At 33.5% G+C, this 26,191-nt stretch overlaps 1 protein-coding gene across 3 annotated transcripts in view; it reads right to left on the bottom strand.

The window, feature by feature from the left end:
• LOC129219650 (protein FAM107B-like) overlaps window positions 1–26,191 on the bottom strand; it is a 212,030-nt gene that overhangs the window by 49,362 nt on the left and 136,477 nt on the right. For all 3 annotated transcript variants that reach the window (XM_054853922.1, XM_054853920.1, XM_054853921.1), the window contains one exon: window positions 3,632–3,698. In XM_054853922.1, coding sequence (XP_054709897.1) covers window positions 3,632–3,698 — 67 coding nt within the window. The remainder of the gene's footprint in view (window positions 1–3,631; window positions 3,699–26,191) is intronic.

Consider the following 26,191-nt stretch of genomic DNA (forward strand, 5'->3'; position numbering starts at 1 on the left):
AACCCATCATCCAAGCTTCGAACAGATGTGGCAATCTCTCACTTTTAATTCTATTGTAACATGCGCTTGCGTAAAATTGAAGCGCAAGAGAGGATAGGGGTCAACCCCCAGAGCACTTACTCTCCAATCCCCACATGTATGAATAGACACATAAAAGGATTATAAATTTTTCCTGGAACTTTTTTCTTCTGGGTCAGCTTTAAAGATTTAGCGTCTAGCGTCAAATGCTGACTGAACTTACTCGTTTCCAAGCATTCAAAAAACTTTTTAATTTTCAACTCAAAGAATAAAAACATATTTTTTTTTGTATAAATATTTTTTAAACATTCACTTCAGTTCTTTACGAGCTTTTTGATAAAAATAAAAACTTGATCCCGTATAAGATTTTTTCAAATGTACATTAAAGTTTATCACTAAGTTTTCCGTTCATATTTACATTTAGCAGCAAAGCTAACTCAAACACAACCAATGATATATTATGCTTAAAAGCGAAGAAAAAAAGTGTTTTACAAGTACCAAGAGAAAAATTTATGAATACAAAATTAATTCTCTGAAGAAGTTTCAATAATAAAGTCGCAACAGAATTGCTCAGAATACTTCCGCATCAAAACAAAACTTATTAAAAATATGCTGATGCTCACACTTGGAAGTCAAACGAGTTTTTTCGCATTACATTCCAGCAGCAGAGGGAGAGGAAGAATTCCATTTCCTCTCTTCCGTACTCTGGCCGTTTCCGTTCTTTAACTCCAGCCAAATATTAAAAGTTCCGGAGTCGAAGAGAAAATCCAAATTAGATTAAACGACGCCGTTTAACATTATTATTAGGTGGATGCATCGATCCAGTGACACGCAAGGTGGAATTTCACTCTTTGAATGCCATTTAGAAATGGTGCTGATTTAATTGTTAATTAGTTTAAACAATTGTTAATTAGTTTAAACATTTGAGGAGCGTTTGAAAAATAGAAAGCGACCTCGGGCGACTAGGACGTAGAGAGGCTGAGTGCTTCCATTGACTTCTGAACTCTCAAGAATAATAATTGACATATCCTGCTTTTAATTGAAAGTGGTTTCTGAGCCAGATTAAGAAGATCTGCCGTAGAAAAAGTGGAGAGGGCGTATCTATAAAATAATGTTGCCATCAGGGGAGAACCGAACTTAAAATTTGTAGGAGGATGAGAATTCCGAATGCACCGATGAGACTGAATTTTATGGAATGATAAAATACGAGCATGCGCATATGCATCTTTCTCATGAGAAGATAAATTGAGCATAGTTAAAAAAGAAAAGTGCAATATTGCAATGCTGTCTCCACATTTGTCGAATCGCCAGGAAAATTAGTAGAAAAAAGAAAGTTTTCAGGAGGTCACAGTGACCTCCTATCGGCCGCCACAAAAATCAAAATCAGTATTATGGTTGGTTTTTCGATCAAAAACACCTTCTGGAGGGAGTTTCTTGATCAACATGAGTTCTTTCACATGTTTATGCCTACTGTATTAGAATAGGCTTTTATGTCAAAACCAATGTCTCTTGGGGGGGGAGACCCCCCCCCCTTCGCTGCGCTACTGAGGAAATGAGGGGCAAAATGAAATAGCGGGGAAAAGTTAAATGGTGAAATACTTATTTTTAGCACCACCAACCTGGTTGATTACATTTTAACTATGTAGTAAGACATGTAAACTATTCCAGTCAGGAAAAAGTTTTATCTGAAGATCAAAATAATACAAGCTATTTTTTTATATGATTAGAAGAAACATTGAATGGAATACTTGACACAATATTATATCCGAGCTCCGGGTAAATAAATTTGTTAAAAGGATGACACAATAAAATATAATTATATTAATCTACAATTTACAAAAATGCTAAAACTATCGATGTTCTAAAAAACAGAACTACTTAACTCTTAAAAATAAAAGTGCAATGCAAAGCTGTATGTACGTAACCAAATGTAAAGCGTTTTACATTTGGTTACGATAAATCAACAATTCACGTTCCATTTTTATTTCATAACTTACTTTATTTTAAATTTTTAATTTCGAGCATTAAATTTTGTATTCAAACATGTGGCTTTAAAATGCTGTTCGAAAATCGTTGAATTAAAAGTACCAGTTAAATATTTTAAACGCCCCTTCAGCGTATTTCACTCATTGAATATCGGAAATAAGTCTCAAAAAATAAAGAGTGAAACGTATTCTCACGCTTTAAATGAAAATTCAGCATCATGGAAACTAGGAGTTAATATGATTTAAAAAAATATTTCGCAGAAACGCTTTGTTATTTCTCAATACAAAATGTCAAACATTCTAAAAGTTAAAAATCAAAATCGGACGCATCGCTCCTTTCCCTGATACCTTCCATTTCAGGCTTAAAAATTTTATTTCATATTTAATTAATTTATTTACATCTTTATTTTATGGAATTGATCGCTGTTATGGTATTTGCTGCTTTCGTATATTTTACTCCTGCACAATAAATTTCACGTCTCTAAAATGTCAAGGAGTATTTTCACGCCTTGAAGGGAAAAAAAAATCTAGCTACATCTCTGCTAAGTAAGTGAAGAGGTTCAAATCTACTTAAAAGCAATCCATGAACAAAGTTACTTAAACAAAGAATATAGTAGAAGCAGAAAAATTTGTTTAATGGCAATATTTGCTGGTTCAAGCAAAAATAGTTAAAATCTTTAGATGGATTTTCAGGGTAAATTAAAAATTATATATTTATTTTTTAACCTCACATTCATGCTGCAGATTGTGGCAGTGTTTTCTCTTAATTTTTTTTTTCTTCCAAAACCAAAAGAATTTTTTTGAAAAAAGTATGTCCCACTTCAATGGTGCAAACATAGTTTTGATAAAAAAATTTAAGAAAATAACTTATACCACAAAATTAATTAAAACTTTGAAATTAACAAACTGGCATTTCCATCATGTTTATCGTTTATTTTACTGATATGCAATTAAAGGTAAGCTCCAAGTTCAGCAAAAGGAATTTTTGTTGTTAAGGAACAACTTAGGTGATCAGCAGTTGCATAATACATCAAAGTTAATTTTTCAACTGTTTGCAGTTAAAATAAATAAATAAATAATAAATAAAAATATATACCCCTTTTCAGAGACAACAGTTTTATTTAATTACAACTTTGCTATAAAAATAACCAGCACTTAAAAATTAAACCAACAGGAATTTTGCGTTCACTTCATTGTTTTTATTCTAGATTTTATTCATTTTCAATTTAACATAGCTCGAACTTCGCAGGTGCCGAAAAAAGCCATACATTTGCAAGTGAAACAAAATAATATGCATTGCATCACAGACAGTCAGTAATTTTATTTATATTTAATATTTCAAAACATTTCTTCAATTTTTTTTTTTTCGGTATTAAAGTTCCAAATATTTTCAACTGAAACTTGAAATTTCTTCCTTTATTTTCAAAAGTATTACATTTACCGTCGTCATTACATTTCTCAATTCTTTACGAATGACATATTTATTTGAAAAAAAAAAAAAAACACAATTTGCAAACCGAAAGGAAAACAAAGAGGAGAAAAAAACTCTGCAGTTCCCGGCGGAACAAAAAAGAACTAATACATATCCAGTTGGAAAACAACCGAAAAGGAATGAATTAACAACTTACCCGTTTTTTTGGCCCCTTTCTTTTTCTGCTGATCGAGAGAACCATGCGTGAGGAGGTCGCACTTGGTCTGCAACGGAAAAAACAAAATGTCACGTTTACTACTCTACGAGGTTGGCGCGGCCATCTTGGATGGTCGCTTTCATTTCAGAGAAAGGGGGTAAAGGTTGCGGAGAACCAGCTGGTTCAGAGAAACAGATGTTACATTTAAAAAGTTCGGCAGGAAAGTTTCGCTAACGAACTTCGACTTTTTCCGTGTTGTATGAATATTTATCAACATGGATGTTATGTGAAGAATAATGTTGTGTAGTGAAAAAATTAACGCTTTCGTATTTTCTCAAACTTTAAAGCAGGAATATAAATTACTATAAGAACACGAAATTTTTAAAATTCAATCCCTAAGATAAATTTAAAACAAACTTAAGATTCAAAAACAAAAGGATTGAAATGAAATAAAATAATAGCATTTTGTAGTAAAATTTTTAAAACTTTAAACTAAAAAAAGTTTAAATACATGCACGTCAAACTTTTTTTTTTTTGGGGGGGGGGGGGAGATATTGATGATCTCGGAACAAGAAGGAAAAGGCTTCAGGTTTTGGAAACTTCATGAAAAATAGCAGAAAACTTTGTACTCCAGCAGCTATAACTAAAAAGCTGCCTCCACAACTTAAATTAAATTGATAATGTAACATATTTAATTCCAGAATAGAATGATATCAAAATGAAACCATGGATTTAAAATTTTTTATTCAGAAATATTTTTTTATTAAAAACATACCAAAATTAAAAATGAAAAACAATATATCAAAAAGAGGTTTTGTGTCTAAAATTAAATGGTCCGTGCTTTTTCTCATTAGGCGTTAAAAATCTAAATTTCAGTGCTTGCATCTGGAATTTTACACTTCAATTCCAAGTTTCCTTTCTTCTACCTCTTTTCTTCTTCGTTTTTTTTTTTTAAACATTTCTTGCATATTTTTTAAATTTCTACGCATAATTGTTAACATCTTTCATATGTACGAAATAATAATAAAAATGATGAAGTAAGTTATTCATACAGTTCGTCCATTATAAATTCTCATGCAGGGCCGCGCCGTCCCTATCTGCGAAGTCGTGCGACGCACGACGGCGCCAGAGTCAAAAAGGCGCGCCGAGCGCTGCCAATCAAAAATGTTCCAAGTGGGTGGAATCTCTGCAACCAAAAAAATAAAATTGAACTTTTCAACATATCCAGGGTCCGGTCAAGCCAAAGTAATGACTCGGCCCTGGCAAAATTTGGTGACCCTCTCACAAGAAATTCTGCACATTTTTCATGTGGGAGTTTTGAAAAAAAAAAAAAAAAAGACAAGAAATAGAGATATTTACACAATTTTGGTGCCCCTAAAATTATGGTACCCATGTCCATGGACCTGTCGGACCGTGCGTTTATCAGGCCCTGATTATATCCAATGGTGGCTGTAAAATTACAATGCTCATTGAAAGAGCCATCTTCTCGTTGCCTATTTGAAGGAAAAGTTATTGCCTTTTTGTGTCCCTGAACATATAAGGCGCAAGAAATTTTCTATTCCCCATTTTGGATCTTGAGGTGAATATTTTGTATTGTAATTAGTGTAATATATGTCTTTTTGGAATTGTTAATTATTGTTCGTGGTGTTTCGACTAGTTCATGTTATCATGCTTAAAAAATACTGAAAGCCCATTTGCATATATTTTACTTGTGCGTAATGTTTGTATATTATAGACAGCAGTTTTGGTTAACTTTTTGTTCCAAACGACTTGGCCGTAATTACTCGAGCCTCCTCCTATTTCTTTAACTATTTGTGTGGCAAAAAAGAGCTTCGGGCAATGTATTTGTTGTAGATATCGTATTCAATGCCTTCCATTATTTAGAATTGTTGGTGGTAGGGGTTTCAGTTTTCAGATTTTAAGGTGGGATGTCCCCCATACTTCAATTTCGAAACATAATGAGTAACCCGTTGTCATGTTTTAACAGGACTGAAAGTTTGATTAATTATTCATAAGTAAGTGATTAGAGAGATATTTAGAGAGGCTTTAACTTTGATAATTAAAATATTTTCTTTTTCCAAAACGCTTTAGCATATCAGAGAAGCTACTGAAATCGAAATAACTTCGAGCTATGAAGTAAAAACTTACACTGTAATCCACAATTAAATACACATTTTTACACATTGGTTTTTATTAAATAAAATGCCAAACGCATTATTTTTGACTTCATATTTGTCTACAAAACCTCATTCCAGTGTTAACAATATTTTTGCTGAACGCTACTGCATAAAGATGCTCAAAAACATTTTCATGACGGCGCCGATCAGTCTTGGCGCGGGCCTGTTCTCATGTTAGTGCAGAAGAACCAATTTAATTTAGCTTGCATGGCAACGAATCCAAAACAAAAAGAAAGAAAATTTTACTATTGATCTATTGTAGGAACTTTTTCAATTCTTTTAAAGTAGTTTGGTCTATTAATGATCTTGTAAGAAAAATTCAGAGGTTTGAGGTATAGTTTCATGTTAAAAGGGTTTTATATATCAAAACAGATACAGTTTCTAAATATTTTTTTCATAGAAAGTAGGCTAAAGTTAAAAAGATACAAGTAACAAAAAATTATGAAACAGAAGTTGTCACAACCTACTATTATTTTTTAACAATCTGACATCGCAAATGAAGTGGTCAAGACTTGCTTCATTTACGGCTAAAAACATCTTACAAACATGATAAAAAAAAAGTTTTTCATAACATGTGACACAATATAACGTACCAAATTATGAATTTCGTACACTTTTTCAATCGACAAGAGAAAAATTATCTACAAAAACAGCGTTGGGCTGAAGGTTCGAAAAGAAAAATTATTCAAGCATAACTTGTAGAAGGGGAAAAGACGAATTAGATTACATATCTTGCATCATTTGCGGCTGCAATGGCCCTTTTTTATGGCATGATGTGTTAGAAACGTATAATATTCAATATTACAATGTATAATTTTTTTTCCCGACACTGTAATTCTTTTGAGGTATGACGCATCGATTGTGAACGCATTCTGATCTTAGAAATGTGAATTTTGCTGTTATAATTTTCTTCCATTTGAGTCCATGATATTAAAACATCTTATTCTTTTATTATTTTCTTTTATTTACTTTTCAGACTTCATTAAAGTAATGTTTCACACCCTTAAAGTAGTATATTAGGGGCCATTCATTAATTACATAAGGATTCCGAGAGGGAGGGGGGGGGGTTGGAAAAACCTCTACATGCCCTTACTTGGGAGGGGGGGGGGGCGTTCAAACCCATTCTTACGTAATATTTTGAAAGTCGATGTTTTAAATTAGAAATCGCGCGGTCAAATGGCTTGGCAGAGATCGCATTGTATTTGCTTCTGAAAGGTAAAAAACGCATTAGGATGGCTGTTTTTTACCTGTTTTTCAAGAATGAATAGTGTAAAATTATAATGAAAGAATCACACTGTGTATTTGCAAGGTATGTCTTGTTTTTAATTAGTATCGCATTATATACAAAAAATTTTGTCGAAAAACATAGTCGGGATTCCTTTTAGCAAATATTTCTTTACACAAAAAGGTTTTTAAAGAAACTTCAATAATAGTGAACTTAAGAACAATTCCAGTGATGTAAGACTCGTAACTTTATTATTTCGAAAAACGAAATGGAATCTTACGTAAGATGGGAGGGGCGGGGGGTGAAAATCTTGCTTACCCTTACATGGGGAGAGGGGGGGTCAAAAATTGCCAAAATCATCCTTACGTAATTAATGAATTGCCCCTTGACTCAAAAATAAGAAAAAACAAACCAGTTCCATACCGTAGTTCCCTCGTCTATTACTAGGGTCCACTGTCATCATGGGCGTCCATATAGGGGGAAAGTGGGGCTCAAGTCCCCCCTTTAGAAATTTGAAGTTCCTTGCTTTTAGTACTTTTTTCTTTGCAAAAATAAAAATATTTCTTCTCCAGCCATTCATGAATAAGTTATTAAAAATGTCGAACTTTAATAACTCTAATCTGTATACTGAAATCGGTTTTCATGGGGAAAATATCCTGCTAAACCATGGAGAAAATGTCTTAGCCCCCTCCCCCCTTAAAACTTTACATATGGGAGCCCTTGACTGTCCAGTTTTTCCCGTGCACTAAGCTTTGCTAACTGTTTGAGTCCGATTTGTACATATCAAGGGCAAATGAGAGGAAGTTAGCACCTTCCCCCCATCCCTTGGTTTTCAGTCACAGTGCCAATTCTAGTAATCTGTTAGATACGTGTAAGAAATGTTATGACACCCACCCTCCCCAGAATGTAAATTCGAGCAACGCCAATAACATAATGTCAAAGTAACATTCAAATAGTATTGCAAGGAAATCTTACTAAGAAATCACGGGTTGCTTATTGTCCTCACTTGACCATAGTTTATGTTGCTCTAATTTTTTGGTTACCATGACGAAGGTTGTTATTAATATTTATTTAGAGAGCGAAATTTTTGTCGTCATATTTGCAAATCGTGAGCGGTTTAATCATCTTTTTTTCAGGGCTTAACTCAAACAGACTTTACATTTAAAAAAAAAGGGGGGGGGGGGGGGTAAAATGTCGTTTCTTCAGGAAATACATCCATATAATAGAAGAGCTTAAACAGTAAAATTTCAACCAAATATAAAATTTCCAGATTACTAATATGACTTTTCTCAAAAAAAGGTATATTTCAATTAATATATTTTTTCCCGCGCTAGCAAAGGTCCAAAGAACATCTGAGGAAAATTACAGAAATGCATCTTAATTACACGATTTAAAAAAATAATAATAAACAGAGCGATCTCTGAGATCTTACGTCCCCTGTTATGTCCTTCTTTCTGATTTCCCCTGTTGCAGGTTAAACTATAAAACAATGATTTGCACAATTTTAAAACACTTAATTAAAACACAAACATTTACGTGTGGAAACAACTTGCCAAGACGAGAATATTTCACGCGACGAGCGAGCAATCACACTGAACGAAAATACGAAATCGAATAATACTTTGAACTCTGTACCCTGCGCTGTGCCTATTGATACATTAAGATAATTATTAATTTTAACTGTTTCATAAAACGATTAAAAAATTAATTGCAATTATTTTAATCGTGAAAAGCGATTAACGAACGATTAACAATCCAATAAAATAATTGCAAAATACAATTAATACTTTAATTGCGATTAATTTAATTGCAATTACTTTTTCAATCAATTAACAAGGCAATTGAAAAAATAATTGATTAATGCCCAACACTGGTCAAGTACATGTGGGGTAAAGTGGATGGGGCAAAGTGAAATAGTCCATTTCATTTACTTATTCAATCTTTTATAAAATTACTTACGTATTCATTTACATACATTATGCATTAATTGTTTCATTTACATACTTTTATTTAAAAATTCTCTTAATTATTCATTCATTCACGTATTTTCTTATTCATTCATTTTATTCTTCTCAAGTATTAACTTATTTATCTATTTATTCGATTATTGTTTCATTTTATTTTCATTTATTCTTTTATTTACTCATTCATTTGATCAAAAACGTCTTTAACAATCGAATAGAAAATATTTCATCAGAAAAATATTTTATTTTCCACTTTACCCCATGAAAAAAAAAGGGGAAAATTTCCACTTTTTTTTTTTTTTTGAAGGTATAAATTTACTTCCAAAATTATAAATTAATGCTTCAATGCAAGTTTTATAATAAAATATATTGTCCTTCTTTATGTACTGTAATTTTAAAAACAAATTTTCAATTAGTTCATTTAAAAAAAATGAAGTAATCTATTTCACTCTTCCGCACATTCCCCTACATTAAAACATAAAAAATAAGAAATAAATATTAAATAAAAACATAACAGAACATAATATTCTTTTTAGAAAAACGAAATATTTACTAAGAAAACAAAATAAAAATTTGTTCTTGAAGTAACCAATAGATGGCAGAAGCAGCGAAGAGAAAACCTATGAAAACATTGGATTGAAATCCTCGTAGGCTACGGGTCGGATATCCGAGGGAAAATAAAGATCTGTATCCGTATCCGTTACTTTTCTGACGGATCTTAAACGGATCTTTTCTATTCTAAAAATTCTCAAATATTTGGATAAAAGACTAAAATTCCGTAAAAATTAGGTTTTATTCTCTATTTAAATTGTAAGGTATCATTTCAGAAGCTATTTTTGTACCCGCCGTCACAAAGAGGAACGGGTAATAAATTTTTAAAGTGTATCTGTGTGTCTATTTGTGGCATCGTAGTTCCTAAACAGATGAACTGTTTTTGATAGTTCTTTTTTCGTTCAAAAGGTGACTTGACCGAAAGTGTTCTTAGCTTGGCCTCGTTAACTTTAATTACCGGAGATATTAATAAAAACGGACTTAGCGTTTTTCAGAATTATGGCAGTAAAAACTTAAAAAATTGAAAGAACGAAGTTTTCTGCGTTTGATATTTATTTGGAACTTCCAAGTTAAATTCAGTAAAAGCTAGTAGTTGTATACAGTTAGAGCTATAATCTTGTTCAGTAAATTTTAAATACAATTCAAAGACTTTATATGCGTGATTGGTAGCGATTTCATAGTCGGAACATAAGGAGAAAAAGCTCAATGATTTAAAATCTTTACCTGCTGTCAGTTCATATTTGTTAGTGTTTTCTGACCCGTGAAATCCATCTTAATATGAGGTCGGCCCTCTGGGACATGTTTTTTTTTTAGTCTAATATTAGTTTTGTTATTGATTTGGGGTTTCTGTTATTCTTTCAGGGCTCATAGTCCTCCTATATCTCCTATATTTCCTATATTTTCATAATTTGTCAGATATTCTCCTATATTTCCTATATTTTCTCACTAACTCCTGTATAGTTTTCATTGAATGTTAAATGCTACCCAAAAATCCAAAAACGTTTGATCCATTTTTTTCTTCTTTCTCCCTTGCACTGTGCACTCTTAAATCTTTAATTTTGGCACATGTACTAAACTTCTATTTAATTATTTTTATGAAATGTACAAAATATAGATGGTTTTACTTGCCAATTTTAATTTGTTTTCAATTAATGAGTTTACTTTGTAATTTTAATAGTATAACATGTTAACTAAGTGCACTGATGTAAAGATTTTGAAAGCTTTTAATTTTGTCACATATAATCTTACATGTAGTATAAATGACCGGTTGTAGCTTAAAGGATTGTTTTTGAAAATGAATTTTCAAATTTTGGCAACAATTTAACTTTGAGTACTTCAAATGTTTCAAAAATCGGTCTTCATCTCAGATTTTTTTTTTTTTTTTTGGCTCATTTTTTTTATCTACTCGGTTACAGGTATAAATTGGAGAGGATAATGGATGGTTCTTGGCTCCACTTGGGCTCTTCTAACAACCAGTGGCGTAGCTAGACCCAACTTTCGGGGGGGGGGGGGGTTACTTCTTATATATATATATATATATTACACATATATATATATATATATATAATCGCTTGGAATTTTTTCCTTTTCTTTTTTTTTCTTTCTCTTCTCTCTTCTTTTTCTTTTTTTTTTTTTTTGAGACTAACTTTTCGGGGGGGGGGTTTGTCCCCAAAACCCCCCCCTTAGCTACGCTCCTGCTAACAACCCCTTTTGTTTGACAGATTAAGTCGAATTCACCCTTTATACAATATGTGTACATATGTATATATACACACATTAACTGTAAGTTTTGGGGTGAGCACTTGGTAATTGAATCAGCCATTTATGAATTAATTTCTCAAAAATGAAACAAAATCCAGTTTTAACATTAAAAAATTGCAGAATATTTGAATCAAACATGTCTCTTAATTATGTTTTTTTCCTCCTGTAAATAGTGAAACGAAGGGGAGGCAAAGTGTTGCACACTTTTTGTAACAATTTTCTTATATGTATGTCTAACAGAACCAGTGAGACGAGAGAGACTTGGAGTTGACTTTTCATTGGTAATGTTAGCATTGAAGCAATGAGGTACCAATACCGAGGACTATGGGTAGTTTTATGACATTGAAAAAAGAATGTCCAAATTAATTATTATCTAGTTTCAGCAATCAATGAGAGATTCATTTTTCGAAGCACTTAAGTTAAAATCTGAATTTTGTAATTGCTTTTTCATACTGTTTTGTGATAATGTTTTTTTAAATAACCAAAGAATGAATATTTTGAGTGTGCGGTATACTTCTAATAATATATCGTTTGACCAGAATATAATAAAATTCTCTGAAATTGTATGTGGATTCCTCGTTAAAAAAAAAAAGAAAAACACGCACACATAATTTTGCTTAATTGAATCCAAATTGTCTTTAACAAACATGATTCATATAAGCAACTGCGAGTACAAAAATTCATTTGCTCTCACATCTGTGACTCTTCAAATTGCTATGACTTCATGCACTATAGAATTTTACTGATACAGGCGTTTTTTTTTTTTTTTTTTTTTTTTTTTTTTTTTTTTGCACGGTGCTCCACACATATTAGATGTTATACTTTTTGAAATTCCTATATGTTTTTATACCAAACTCCTTTATTTTCCCTTTAAAATTCCTATATCTTTTATTATCAAACCCCTATATTATTTTGCTATCAACCTCCTATATTTTTCCTTTTAAACTCCTATATATTTTTTTCCACCCACTATGAGCCCTGTTTCTACGCACCCTTCAAAAAAAGTGCGACTAAATTCTCTATTTACTGTCTGTAAAGGTGTTCCCGGCTCTGTTATTCCGTCGAGAGGAAAAAGTTCGGTGGAATGGGTCAGCGCTGCATTTATGCCGAAATAAAATGCTAAAAATTATTTCTAGCCAGTTCAGCAGCAGCTTTACACTCTTGCTCCTGCCCAAGCTAGAAATAATTTTTGACATTCTATCCAAGCATTAAAGCAGCGCTGACCCGTTCCTTCCAAATCTCCCTCAATTTTAACGGAGATTTCTGTAAAGACTAAATTATTGACTTGGTTATATTTTCGTCGTAGATGACATTTTTCGAAGAAACAGTGTTATTATTCTGACGGGAATACCTTCCGTAACAAATTTTACACTAGGATAGTTGAATTGTGTAAAAAAATTTTTGAGATCCGTATCCGTATCTGCGGATCTTGACAAAAATGATCCGTATCCGTGGATCTACTGTTTTAACGATCCGGCACATCACTAGCTCTGACGCGGCGTTTCTCAACCTTTAGGTCCCGCAGACCAATAAAAATTTCACGGACCTGCTCAGAAAGTTATTACAACATTTCATTTCGACTTGCAACACTAATAAAATGAAAAGATAACCAATTATTGTAATTATATATCAGTCAATATATACTTTAAAGAAAAATGAAAACGTATTTAAAAAATCCCAAAGTTAACGGAAAAAAATCGTATAAAATGTTAAATTGTAATTTTTTTGAACAAGGAAAAATTTTCAAGAACAGTGAGAAATCTCCGAGGGTATTTCCTGGTCATATTTTTTCAGCAAACCGTTGCCGGTTAAGAATCCTTGTTGTAGCAAACATTCATCGTGTCAAGAATTTAAGAAAAAATATTCAATGAATTTCACACATAAATTTTTATAATTTCAAAATAATATTAAATGTTGTTGTCCAATTATAATAACATAGGAAAATATGGACGAAGGAAAGAAAATTAAAAAGCAATAATTTTGCTGTCATCATTACCTGACTTCTTGTATTAATTGCATCTGCTTTACAGAAACCGTTTTCTGAATATTTAGCTTCAAATTTGTAACACAGTCATTAATAGTGCTTTTCGATCTGCAGCGTTTCAACAAAACAAAGGGCATCACGGATCCGCTTCGCGGGACAGATGTGGCGCGGGGACCGTAGTTTGGGTACCACTGTCTCAAAGCGATTAAAATATTAATGGAACCTCGTTGATCCGGGTTTTTTTTTTTGGAAAAACAGGATTAAATACGAAGCCCTTTTAAAAATATATGTTTACATTCATAAAATATACCGCCAGCTCAGTTATTCCATCCGAGGACTGCAGTTTCGTGCTTTTTAGCACTCATCATCCCGGAATAGGAAGCAGCTGAGCTGGAGGCGGAAAACCTCTTAAAGGAACCAAGAAAGCCAAACAAGCTACCACCACGAAACTGCAGTACTCGGATGGAATAACTGAGCTGGCGGTGTATTTTACGTACTTAGGGCGGTAACATACTGCAAAATATGTTTACATTGTTAAGAATTTTAAATTATGATACAAAAACGTAACTAAAAGTAGGCCAAACATACAGTACAAACATGACCACTGATCAGATGGAAAGGCAAACATCCGGTTTAGAGCGGAAATGGACGCATCTATTAGTTATCAGTGATGCCAGCTTTTCCTGATGTATGTTAGCCACTAAATTAAGCTGAGTCACATTCAAATGAGCGGAACATGCGCATCAAATTTTTACTTTTCCACCTCATTCAGTCTCCCTCGTCTTAACTGAACTTTTGCTAATTACAAACCGTATAATAAATATAACCGCTAAATATAAACCGTGGTCAGGCTGTAAGCTTTTTATTTTGAGATATTAAAATGAAACATTTCGGTGCCCGGGTTTCATTCAAACGCCATACGCGTTTGAAAAAGATCACAGTAGACAAACTCTTTGAAAAGAAATGATGTAAAATATTATTTGTACAGCAGAACTGCAATTATGCGAATCAATTGAAACCTGCGTCCATTCGGATAATCAAAAATTCGAATAGTAGGATTTTTTCCGAAAGGAAGATAAAATTTCATTAATTACTGCATGTATGGTAAAACTGGAAGAAAAAAGCTATTTTCAAAGAGAATCAGCTTCTAATTAATCAAATGAAAAGGTAACACTTTTACGTGTTAAGCGTACTTTAAAGTCCTGAAGATGAATACAAGAACTATACGTACCGTACTTGAAATGAAAATCATTGTTTGCTGACTATTTGGTCAAAGTAAACAGCTTGACGTACTTCGCGGAGGGACTAGCACACAGACAGAATCATTATTTTGCAAATCGCAGTACTTTTCAGTCTTTTTTTTTTTTTTTTCAAAATTCTGAAAGCGATTCGGATAATCAGAGATTAGGATAGTAGGAGCTCGGATAATAGGAGCTCTATAATATATATTTTAGTGTCTTGCAAACAATTCAGTTTCGCCATGAAATCTTTTTTTTTTTTTTTTTTTTTGTAATAAACGGTAAGTCGGCTTATTTTTAGATGTTTTTCTTATTATCAATACAAACCTGATTATTCTCCCGACTCTCCGGATTACCTTTGTACTCAGTTAGTCCGTATAAACGAGCTTGCACTGTATCATTACGCAATCTGTTTGAAACGCATATAATCCGACTTCACAAATTAATAAATGCAGTCTAAAATAAATAATGCAAAAAAAAAAAAAAAAAAAAAAGAGGGAGGATTAAACAAGCTATTTATTTTGAGCGAGCGCATAAAAAGTTAAGCTTTTCACAATAATAGAATCATTATAATCATAAAGCGATAATAAGAGTTATTACCAACACGATACAAGGGATTTTTCAATCACAAGCTTTGTTTTCAGACCCACTTTTTTTTTTTTTTTTTATAACTATTTGTTTGAAATAACACAGGCGTTGTTGTCTTCGTCCAAAATGCGTTATTGTCCGTGAGATTTATTTTCGCAACGAAGTAAATGCACAAAAAAAGCCAAGACACGCCCCAATTGTTCCGAGTCGCCGATAGTATCTGAAATCTGCTGACCAATCAGATCCATTGTTCCGCACAACTTGTAGACGTCTTAATTGCGCTGGACTTGAAATTTGTCTTCGGCTCAATTAATAGACGCAAAAACAAGTTAGTTAATTTTCAAACTGCTTTTTTTACACAAATCATTTAGTTTTTAAAACGAAAGTTAATAAATTACAATGAAACAAATTGTAACTTGACCTCTTTTTTGAATTTTTTCAAAAATTAAAAAGCATGCAGAAAAGAAAAAAAAAAGCTTCAAAAAGATTTAAAAGATATTTTTCGCACACACGAAAAATTGTGCCTCGGAAAGATAATCTAAATATGTCAGAGGGGTTGCCAGAGTTTTTGCTCTATAAAGCAAATTCCAAGATTTAGGGCAGCGAGAATCATCTAATTATCCTAAGTTAATTTACATTTGGAAATGATAATTCATTAAAAAAATTAACTGCTTAAAGTAAATAAAAACGATTATAATTTATAAAATAAGCCTTTTTTTATGATTCGGTAAAAAAAGTCATTATGTTTCCCCTAAAAAACAATTGTTGCGAAAAATCAAAACACCGAATTCTAACTCCGTGTGGCATTGCATTGGATTGGTCAGTGCCTCGTGAGGAGGGCGTTGTGAAAATATGTACCTGCCTGCCTGGTAAACAACCATAAAAAGCACCAACCATAAAAGTAAAAGAAAATTTGCATTCTCAATTCAGAAAATGTATCCTCCAAAACTATGATTTAAAACGGGGTAGTGGAAACAAAAAAGCTTTTATCATAAAACTCAGGGGTTCTCAAACTGGGTGACGCGGGACCCTGGGCTGCCGTAGAAAGAGACGAGAAGTGTCTATGGTATTAATTAGAGACGTACCGATTAGCACTTTGGCTGAGTACCGAGTACTCGGCCTTTCACTACTCGGTCGAGTACCGAGTACTCAGCCTTTCACTACTCGGCCGAGTTACCAAGTACCAATTATGTTTTAAGAAGAACCACCGACACACATGTGATGAATTTTGAACTTATTGGAATAGTAGTATAAACCTCCCTGTCCATATAATAGTTTGTAAAATTAAATTCCTGCTGAAATTTAATTACGCATTATATATACAATTTTGTTTGTGTCAAAAATTTTACAAAAAAAATAATTTTTTAAGTTAAAAATAAATAAATAAAAGGTATGATTAATCAAGTTGGAATGAAACAAATTACAGTAAAATCCCTCTAATGCGGACACCAACAGGACAAATTTTTTTGTCTGCAATATAGAGGTGTCCGCAGGACAGGGGTTTAATAATGTTATTTGCATTGGAACTGGGGAATTTAAAATTGTCCGCCTTTGAGGGGTGGCTGCCTTTGAGGAGTGTCCGTTAGGAGGGGTTTCACTGTATACCAATCAATTATAGTTCTAGTCCGCCAAACATAAATAATTTTTAAAAGCAGATAAAACAAATGTGCAGGAACACTCCAGACCACGTGTTTCTGTCCCCCCCCCCGTTACAAGGAACGTCTTTTTCAGTGCATAACATGTGAGCTAAAGAATGTAAGACATTCAACAAAAAAATTCGACTTTTGTCGGATGCCTTTAAATCTACGAGCCCCCATTTAGTGCATTGAAAAAGGAATTCCTTGTAATGCCAAAACACATGTCTGCAGAGTTCCTGCACTGTGCTTTTAAGGTTGTTTTATTTCCTTTTATTTTTTAAGAAAAGGTATTTTTACATTTTTTGTAACTAATTTTTGTTTGTAGCAAAAATCTATTTTTAATATAAAAATTCCATATTTTCTATGCTTACCTTTTTTGCGTAATTTTTAATAAATAAGTTTTATTAACTTTGGGGACATTAAAACAAAGATTTATTCCATTAAAGCATTACAAGCTTCATTATTCTCAAAATTTAAATTTGACTTATAAATTTTAATTGTAAATGATTGCAAAATATAATTCTTGCTCTTTTTTTTTTTTTTTTATAAATTTTAGTATCTGTCTTGGACAATATTCAATTTTTTGCAACTACTCGGTATTGGCCGAGTATCTGATCAGAATTTGGCCGAGTACCGAGTACTCGGCAAATTGGCCGAGTAGGCCGAGTACCGAGTAGTTACCGAGTACTCGGTACGTCTCTAGTATTAATATATATTTGAGGTCAATGTGCAAAATAAGGTCATATACACCAATAAGGTCATCCTCTCATTGTTGTAACATAATAAAAATTTCCCAGATCGGGACTTCATCGTCATCAGAAACATTAACTGGTGATAAAGTGATATCAGCAAGCAATTTCTTTCCAGGCAACAGAAAACCAGGTAACAAAAGTTGTTACAGAAAACTGATGTCAAAACTACCTGACCTTGTTTTACGGTAAGTTTCGTCTCGAAATGCATCACTGTAAGTTACTAGTATGAAAAAAGTTATTAAATGTTCTTGAAATCTAATTTATGTTCCTAATAAGGCTAAACCTTCTTTGTTAAAACAGTTGAAAAACATAATTAAAACTTAAATTTTCACTTGTTTAATTTATTTTCTTAATTTTTATGAATCATCTGATGAGCATGCAAAAGCTGGAGTTAAAATTTAACCATAAATGATAGAGATACTAGTTTATGAACCTCAGGGTGGTCTTATTTGATGCATTTTTATTATATAACTAGAAAATCGCCCGTCAAGGTATGACGGGTGAAAATTGCATCTAGTTGAACGAAGCAATTGCCTGTTTGGTGATACTATTTTGATGGCTGAAATTTTAACCCCTAACTCCAGTGGATTAACCCTAATCTCCGGTACAGTAGATAGCGTAAATGTGATCCCTTATTCCTCTCTTCATTCTCCTAAAATGAGTTTTACCAGAAAAACAGCTAAGTTAACAGATCCAGTTCACCCTTGCCAGAATAAAGCATTTCCCAACATGACAAACACATTACCAAAAAATACTATCAAATTACCATGCCGTGGCGCGAGGTTCATTGTTGGTGACGTCAGGAGCGTTACTCGATCATTCCCTATTATATACATGAGGATAGAGATGTACTGGGGTGCTGTGATAATGTTCTAATTATTTAAAAAGTGCCGCGAGTCGAAAAAGTTTGAGAAACCCTGATATAACTTGTTTTTCTGCACTGTATTATAGAAATTGTAATTCAAAATATAATATAGTATACATAAAATATAATTGAGTATAATATAGTAAATTTTGATTTAAACGAAAATTGTTTCAAGTTGATGCTTTTCTGATTAATCATCTTTGAAGAAAAAGCGTCGAGAAATAATAAGGAGCGAAGGCACTGTGCGATTCCTGCCTAACTGCGAAGGGAGGCAGAAAAGATAGATTTACAGAGCAAGCTAATAGAATACGCGTCAAATCATGCCATTGGTTGATTAAACATAGGGTACGAAGGAAACCAAGCTGACACTGGTTTTCTTCGTTATAACATCTTAGTTTGGCGCCAAATCTGGCAAGATACCGAATTAATTTCTGTATATTTGGGTCTAAATTTGTAACTTTTGTGTCTATTGGGCTGCATCTATGAAACTAAAACGAAGAAGAGAAAATTGTGGAGATTTGGCGGTGTTGTTGCCTGAGTGTGTGAAGGTTCCGCGATTGTTTTGGACGATTCTACAACGTAGTTTCAATGAAGAGCACTGAGGCTATGCGGGGCAGCTTCGCGGGCCGTAGATCAGGCTGTTTTACGCTATTTATGCTCTTGAGAGACATTCGCTTCGTCTTCAAAGTGATTATTGTTGACTTGACCCAGCCGCAAGCTTTGGCTAGTCCACAAGCTCAAAAAGTTTTGCAAAAAAAAAAAAAAGGTGTGGTGTAAGTTTTACAAATAGCTGTTTTTGCTTAGTTAATTTAAGTGGTTCCTTACAAGGTCAGCTGTGGAATAATTCCTGATTTGTGAAGAACGTTCTATCCAGAAATAAGCTATTCTACCTGTGTTTTTGCCGATTGTAAAATCTCGTACGTAAGGCTCGAAACAATATCGTTCTGAAGGTTCAAAATTGAACTCCAAATTCTGTTTGTTAACTCGAACTAACTCTTCAATGTGCAATGATTCTCAATATCTTTTGGGGAAATAAATATATAAAAAATTAATAGTAATAGAAAAGATTTATAAAAAGGGAGACCATTGACTCAGTGATAGTTCTTACAGTTTGCAGGGCCGTATTCACTAAAGGGGGCGAATGCAAGTTGCGCACCTTCTTTCTTTTTTTCAGTTTGTTTTAAAGGCGCTGGTGTGTTAACCCAAGGGTTTTCTTTAACAATGCAGACATTATGTGGATGTTTTGCGTCCCTTTTTTTATTTACTTAATAGCACTGAGAAAAATTATTATATTGCCTGTAGCCTTTTTTGAGTAAGAAGTCACTCGCATAAAACTAGACTAATGGAGTATTGCATGCTCAAATACAGAACTAATTTTAAAATTCATACATACATGCGAGTTCCAAGGTATTAAATCCCTTTTATTAATCAATTTAAGATTTTTGTCAATTAAGTGATGAATATTATAATTAATGATTAAATAACAAAACTATGCAACAAAAAATAATAAACAAAATTACAAGATTCCGAATGTCGAAACGAATTTATCTTTTGAGAGAAATAGACGCACAAATCCCAGTAATCTAGTTCACGTTCCGTGCTATCTTCTCCGTTTTACAGTAGCATTTTAGTTGCAGGAATTTTAATGTCTTTGCATTGAAGCAGAGGAGTTGTTCTCCAAGAAATTACACAGCGTTTTATATTTAATGTTTTTTTTTTTTTCCTTTTGACCACACACAGCTGACAGCGAGACATGGAAAACACAATTCGAAAAATGGCACAGTTTCCGTCCTTCAAACGCTTGGAGGAGCCGAACATTAAATATCGCCACAGTTGGTTTCACCGGATGTTTTCAGCATAAATCACTTCCAACCACAATCATCTTCAGCAGCCTGAGATAACAGACGAGCTTTTTCTGAGCATTTTCGGCCACGTTTGCCTAATTTCTCTCCCCATAAAGCGATAGAGTATTATTTTTAGTATGTCATTCACTCATGAGACAGCTATGTATTTTTCTGGCAAAGTGGCTATCAGCAATTTGGACAGCTTCAACGTAGCTGCCTTAATGGCTGTCATTGAAAATGCGATAATATGACACTTCGTGGTTGCGGCAAAAAAAAAAAAAAAAAAAGGCTAACTCTGCGAATATGTTACCCACTTACTAGAACCCAAAGAATAGAAGTGGCACATTAGATATTTTTAGTTTCAAATACATAAGAAATTTCTCGACCTATTTGACTCATGAAAAGTATTTCAAGAACGCTTTGAAAAATAAATGAAGATAAAGTCATGCTATACAAACAGCAATAATACTAATAATACAACAATAGGTGAATAAATAAATAAATGAATGAAAAATAAGTAAAAGATATTTAAATGTGGAAAAAATGGTTTTGTTTGAAAAATTCTCCACAGTTAAATGGTTTTATTGGAAGCTAGATGACGTTACCCATTTACTTAAATTTCCTGCCTTGCAATTTAGAGATTGAAAGTATAATTTAAATTTCTTTCAATAATTCACTTTTGTAACTAATTTCAAAAAAATATTTAAAATAAAAAAAAAACTTTAATAGGGGGGGCGGGGGATTTGGTTCATTTGACTGTTGAAGAGGGGCGGATTCAGGGGAGAGTCAAAGGGTCAGCTGACCCCCCTGTGGCATAAATTTTGTTATGATTATTACTGAACTTCAATTTTTTGATCCGAAAAAATAGTACATGAAATCGATGTTAAACGTTTTTTGCTTAGTTCTATCTACAAGGTATTTTTTCTCAGCGTGTCATTTTTCAAAGGATTGACTGAGTTCGGTTACTGGGATATTGGTCTTTTGAGATTTTTGTTCATTTTCAAAAGAAATATATTCAAAGTTTACGACAACGTGTCCAGCTTGTTTAACTAAAGAAATATGACTTTAATTGAAAATTTGAGGGAATATGATACATGGCGCAAGTTGCACAAAATTTAGGGAAGCAAGGGGGGGGGGGAGTAATTTGAAAGAATAAAAAATTTAATCTCATTTGGGGGCGGGGGGACTCCGCAACATATGAGACGGTATGCCTCATCTATGTGTGTGTCGCATCCTCCTTGTTTGTGTGGGGCGAGAGGGGGGGGGGAACCCCTGCTTAACTGATACTTTTTTATGTTGGAGTTATAACGCTGGCCGTTGAAACTTGACCCCCCTTACAAAAATTTCTGGATCCACCTCTGCTGTTCAATGATGTCTTTTGATGTTCCCCGCCTCCCTCTATAGCACCACCGTCGACCGGCCCTCCCGATGCTACCCCTCAAGCGAGCACTACCTCCAGTTTGCGCAGATATCCTACATATACGCGTGCATACACACACACATACACGCCTACATACACACATACATGCCTACACACATACACGCCTGCCTACACACACACATACAAGCCTACACACACATATATATACAAGCCTACACACTCGCCTACATACACTCGCTCGTGATTGCGAAAAACAATTTGAATTCAAGATGCCGAAAATTCATTTTTTTTTGGTGCCTTTTTAGACCACCTTCGGGTATATCGTGAGGATCCCTCACATTTGCGATATTTTAGCCAGTGGTGGAGTGAACACAACCACATGCCAAAATATTAGGAACAGTACTTGTTAATAAGTTCATGCAATACGAATTCATGAGACTTATTTGTCAATTTGTAGGAGCTTATGTTGTTACTTCTGTTGCAGGAGGGGCTTACAAGGGCGGATCCAGAAGTTTTTCAAGACAAGGGCGATTGATTTCCTTACTTATCCTTTTTCTACGTATCCTATCGTACACAATGTTTCTGTCTTCAATTCCGAAACACTTCCGGAGCCCTAAATCTGCTCTCCCCCAAACATCATCGAAAATAGTCTAAAGTTTCGTTTCTTGAACTTCAAAATCGAAAAGTTTCTGGAGGAGAATCCCTCAACAAAGGGGTTACCGTCCCTCCATTCTACCAGCGCTTGAGCGCTATCGCGCGTGTCTTCAGAATGCATTCGAATTTAATTCCAAAACCTCAAAGAAAATGGTTCTAAATGCACCATCTTCAGGACCTATTTACAGAAACATAAACATTTTATCTATCGTAGACAAATCTGGAATAAGATACCCCAAAATTAACATGCATCATCCTACTATTTTAACCTAAAAAACTGGCTTTTTGTCCATTTTGTATGCGGCACAGGTTCCTCTCTCTACTTTTCTGCTCCATTTCAAGCATCGAGATGTTATCTTTTAACGGATAGGGGAATACATCAACGGGATTCTCTCAAACTTGGCTTATAACAGTACGGATATGCATTAGCAAAAACATTAGTTTTGTCTTATTGATGCCATATTTTGAATATTGAGGGTAGAAAGAACGCTGACTGCATGAGAGGCGAGCCTACGCTTTACGTTGACTACAAAATATATATGCCCTTTCCGTAATTAAATTTGTACTTATTGTAGATTTGGGCGTACAACGCGAACTTTTAATCTGAAAATTGTGACCGAAATTTATGGGAGTAGCGTTACAAGTCGGATTAAAAAAAAGCACAGGTTTTAAAAAAAGTAAACGTAAACGATGAACGTAAAAATATTTAAGATTTCTAGGAAGGAAAGATTGCATCAAACAAAATACTTTTGAAACATTAAAAAAAAAAAAAAATCACTTTGGTATATTGATGCGTCGTTCATGTACGAATGGGTCTAAATGACCGACTCCTTAAAATGAACGGCGCAACATGATCTCCTAAAATGATCTACCGTTCTTTTGAACGATCACATTTATTTTGTAATTCTCTCTCATTTTTTCTTTTTTATCTTTTGATATTACTTTTACTTTTTACACATTCATTTTTTTTTTTTTGTTTTTTTTTTTTTACTTGTGACCATACTACACTTGGAAATACGATGTTCCGATTTAGAGTTAATGAACTATTTCATGCAAGTGCACATTTTGTTGTTGTTTGTATTACTATTTTCGTAGAACAAAAAATATTTTGGAGGTCGATATTCGGTGATTTTTTTTAAAAAGATCAATGTTGTTAATTTTCTGACGTTATGTCAAATTTATTTATTTTTTTCGTAAAATGAAATTTATGTATATACATTTGTAACAAGCTGGACTCAAACTGCTACGTTTGGAATGGAAAACATATCTTACTACTCGGTCACCGAGAAATATCGTACAAAGTGACACATGTAAACTTGCTAACCAAAATAAAAAAAAAAAATTAAATTTTTATCGACATATTTTTTCACTATTAGCTAATTTTGGTTGATTTTCCTTATCGATGATAGAATGAAACATTTTCAATGCATGTGAGTAACTCTCGCAGAGAGGTCATCCGACTTTTTTTTTTTTTTTGGTTCTTTTAAATGGACGCCGTCGTTCAAATGAACGAGTAAAAAGAATGAACGATGATGAGCGGATCATTAAAAAGAACGATATTGCCCATGTCTACTGGAGTGTTCATTCACTGATATAACTACCCTACTACTTTTTAAAATGATTTTCGAATTATGACAGGTTTAATTTCATTTTATGCCTTTCTTTTCGACTAGCACACTATTTTCAGAGTGGTATGACGCATGTTGCCCCCTTTCGTGAATTCAATATGTTCATCTTTAATTTTCTGCAATCGATTTGAACCATTAACATCTTTGTTTTCAAATAGCGCACACAAACGCGTAAAAGCCAATCGAACGCCTATTGATTGGAGCAGTTCATTCAACATCACGAAAAGTGGATCAAATATCAGAAAGAAAAACAGTTGAGCCGTAATTGGAAGAAGGATCCAACCACACGCTGCGAATTATTGAAAGCAAACCGAATTTGAACAGGTGATTGTTTGCATTGCGTCATGCTCGGTTGTTTTATATGGGAGCAACACAATGAAACTCAAAGCAATAAATCCCTCATCACGGTTTAAAATATTCAGGAACCACGCCCAGATATTTAGACTCTATTGAATTAAAAATGAACTAAAACATATTCTTTGTTGGTTTAAGTGGAGCAAAGCTCAGACCGATGAAGATGTTGAAACAACGGAGAAGTTTTCGTCCTGTTTGACCGATATTTTGAATATTCAATACTCTTAGCCTCCACAAAGTATTATTTTTGTTTATATTCTTCCATTTATTGAAAAAAAAACCCATGTTTTTCGCTACTTATTGTCTATCATTATAAACTTTACATAATAAAAAAATGTTGAACTTCTATATCATCCAAAGAGAACAACAAATTTGATCGAAAGAATAAATTTTTAATGCACTGAAATGTTAGGTCAGGGGTGGCCAACCTTTTAGGGAAGAGTGCCACTTTCGGGAGAAAAGAGTTATGCGTGCTATTTAGCATTCTTTCAACATACTGAAAAGTACAAAAAAAAGTTATTTGTAGGATAATCAGGGCTGCCAGCTGCTACGCATTTTGCGGAGTTGCTCCGCAAAAATGATGAAACTCCGCGACTCCGCAAAGAAGTTCTTTTGCCCCGCATTTCCTGGCTGAATATTTTCACGCTTAAAATTTGCTATTTTATCATAACAAATATGTAAATATGGGAAATTGAAGATGCTTATACTTAAAGATTGAAATGGTGTTTAAAACTGTTTTATTAATTTTAAAATTTTCATCTGTATATTTTTGCTTAAAATGATTATTAAAGCTCTAAAACAATTTTAGATAAGTGGTCTTAGTTATTTTTATTGATTGTTTACACAAAATACTGAATTGCTATGCAAAATTTTAAATTGCTCCTCAAAATCACCACAGATACTCCTCAAATTGTTTCTCCAAGGTTGGCAACCCTGGAATAATATTCTAGATTAGCGGTCGCCAGTCGCCATCATGCGACCATTTCATTGAAAATGGCTATCAAACAACCAAGTCTAATCGCCAAAAGTGGCGACAATGTGTTTATTAGTTGGAAATAATATCGCACTACACACACGACTAAATGTCTCCAAGCCTATCCTTGTTGTTATCAGTCTCGTTCAGCGCATCCCACCTGATGACTGTTTGACCTCGAAGTGAATTTACATGTGGGCATTGTTTGAGCCCTTCTCTTGAGTCTCTAGTAAGCGTTATCTTGATTTTGTACAAATTATTTAAAAAAAATTCGTTCTTCAAATCTAATATTTTTAATTAAAGTTCCAAAATAAATTATTCTTGACGTACGACCTTGTACAATTCTTAATTCCCTGAAAAATGCCCGTGTCAGGCGACAGATATTGTTTTACAAATGAATAAACCAAAGACGGTCTGAACTGCTTTCATTTTGTTGTATATATTGCTTACAATTGTGTTATATTAAAAATTTGTAAAATATTTCCTTTAGTTGTATGCTTATGCCCAGGGGCGTGCACAGAAATTTTGGGGCCCGTCACAAATGGCTTTTCCGGGTCCCCCTCCATATTGCTTAACTCTATAGTTCATGCCTAGTTTTAAAAATATTGGAACCTCTTCAGGTTTGGGCCCGGGCCCACATGTGTCCCTCCCCCTCTGTGCACACCCTTGCTTACACCTTTATACTAAAATATATCCAGTGAAATTTTGTTTTTGTAGAATAATATTTCAATTTGTTGTTAATGTAATCAATAGCAAATGAGTAATTTATTTACTTTCTGAGCTGCGTGCATTCATTTTTTAAAAATACTACCAAACGTGCAAAAGTGGCTACCAATTTTCGCGACTTAGGTAGACAGTGGCTACTATTCAGAATTCTAGAGCTCGTCTTTTATTAAAACAGCGCACTACAGGGTCAACAACAGAAGACAAGTTTAAGTTCTTGACACAAAGAGTTTCTTGATGGATAAGTTACAGCAAAAACC

This window comes from Uloborus diversus, chromosome 4 (genome assembly GCF_026930045.1).
Source record: "Uloborus diversus isolate 005 chromosome 4, Udiv.v.3.1, whole genome shotgun sequence".
NCBI lineage: Eukaryota > Metazoa > Arthropoda > Arachnida > Araneae > Uloboridae > Uloborus > Uloborus diversus.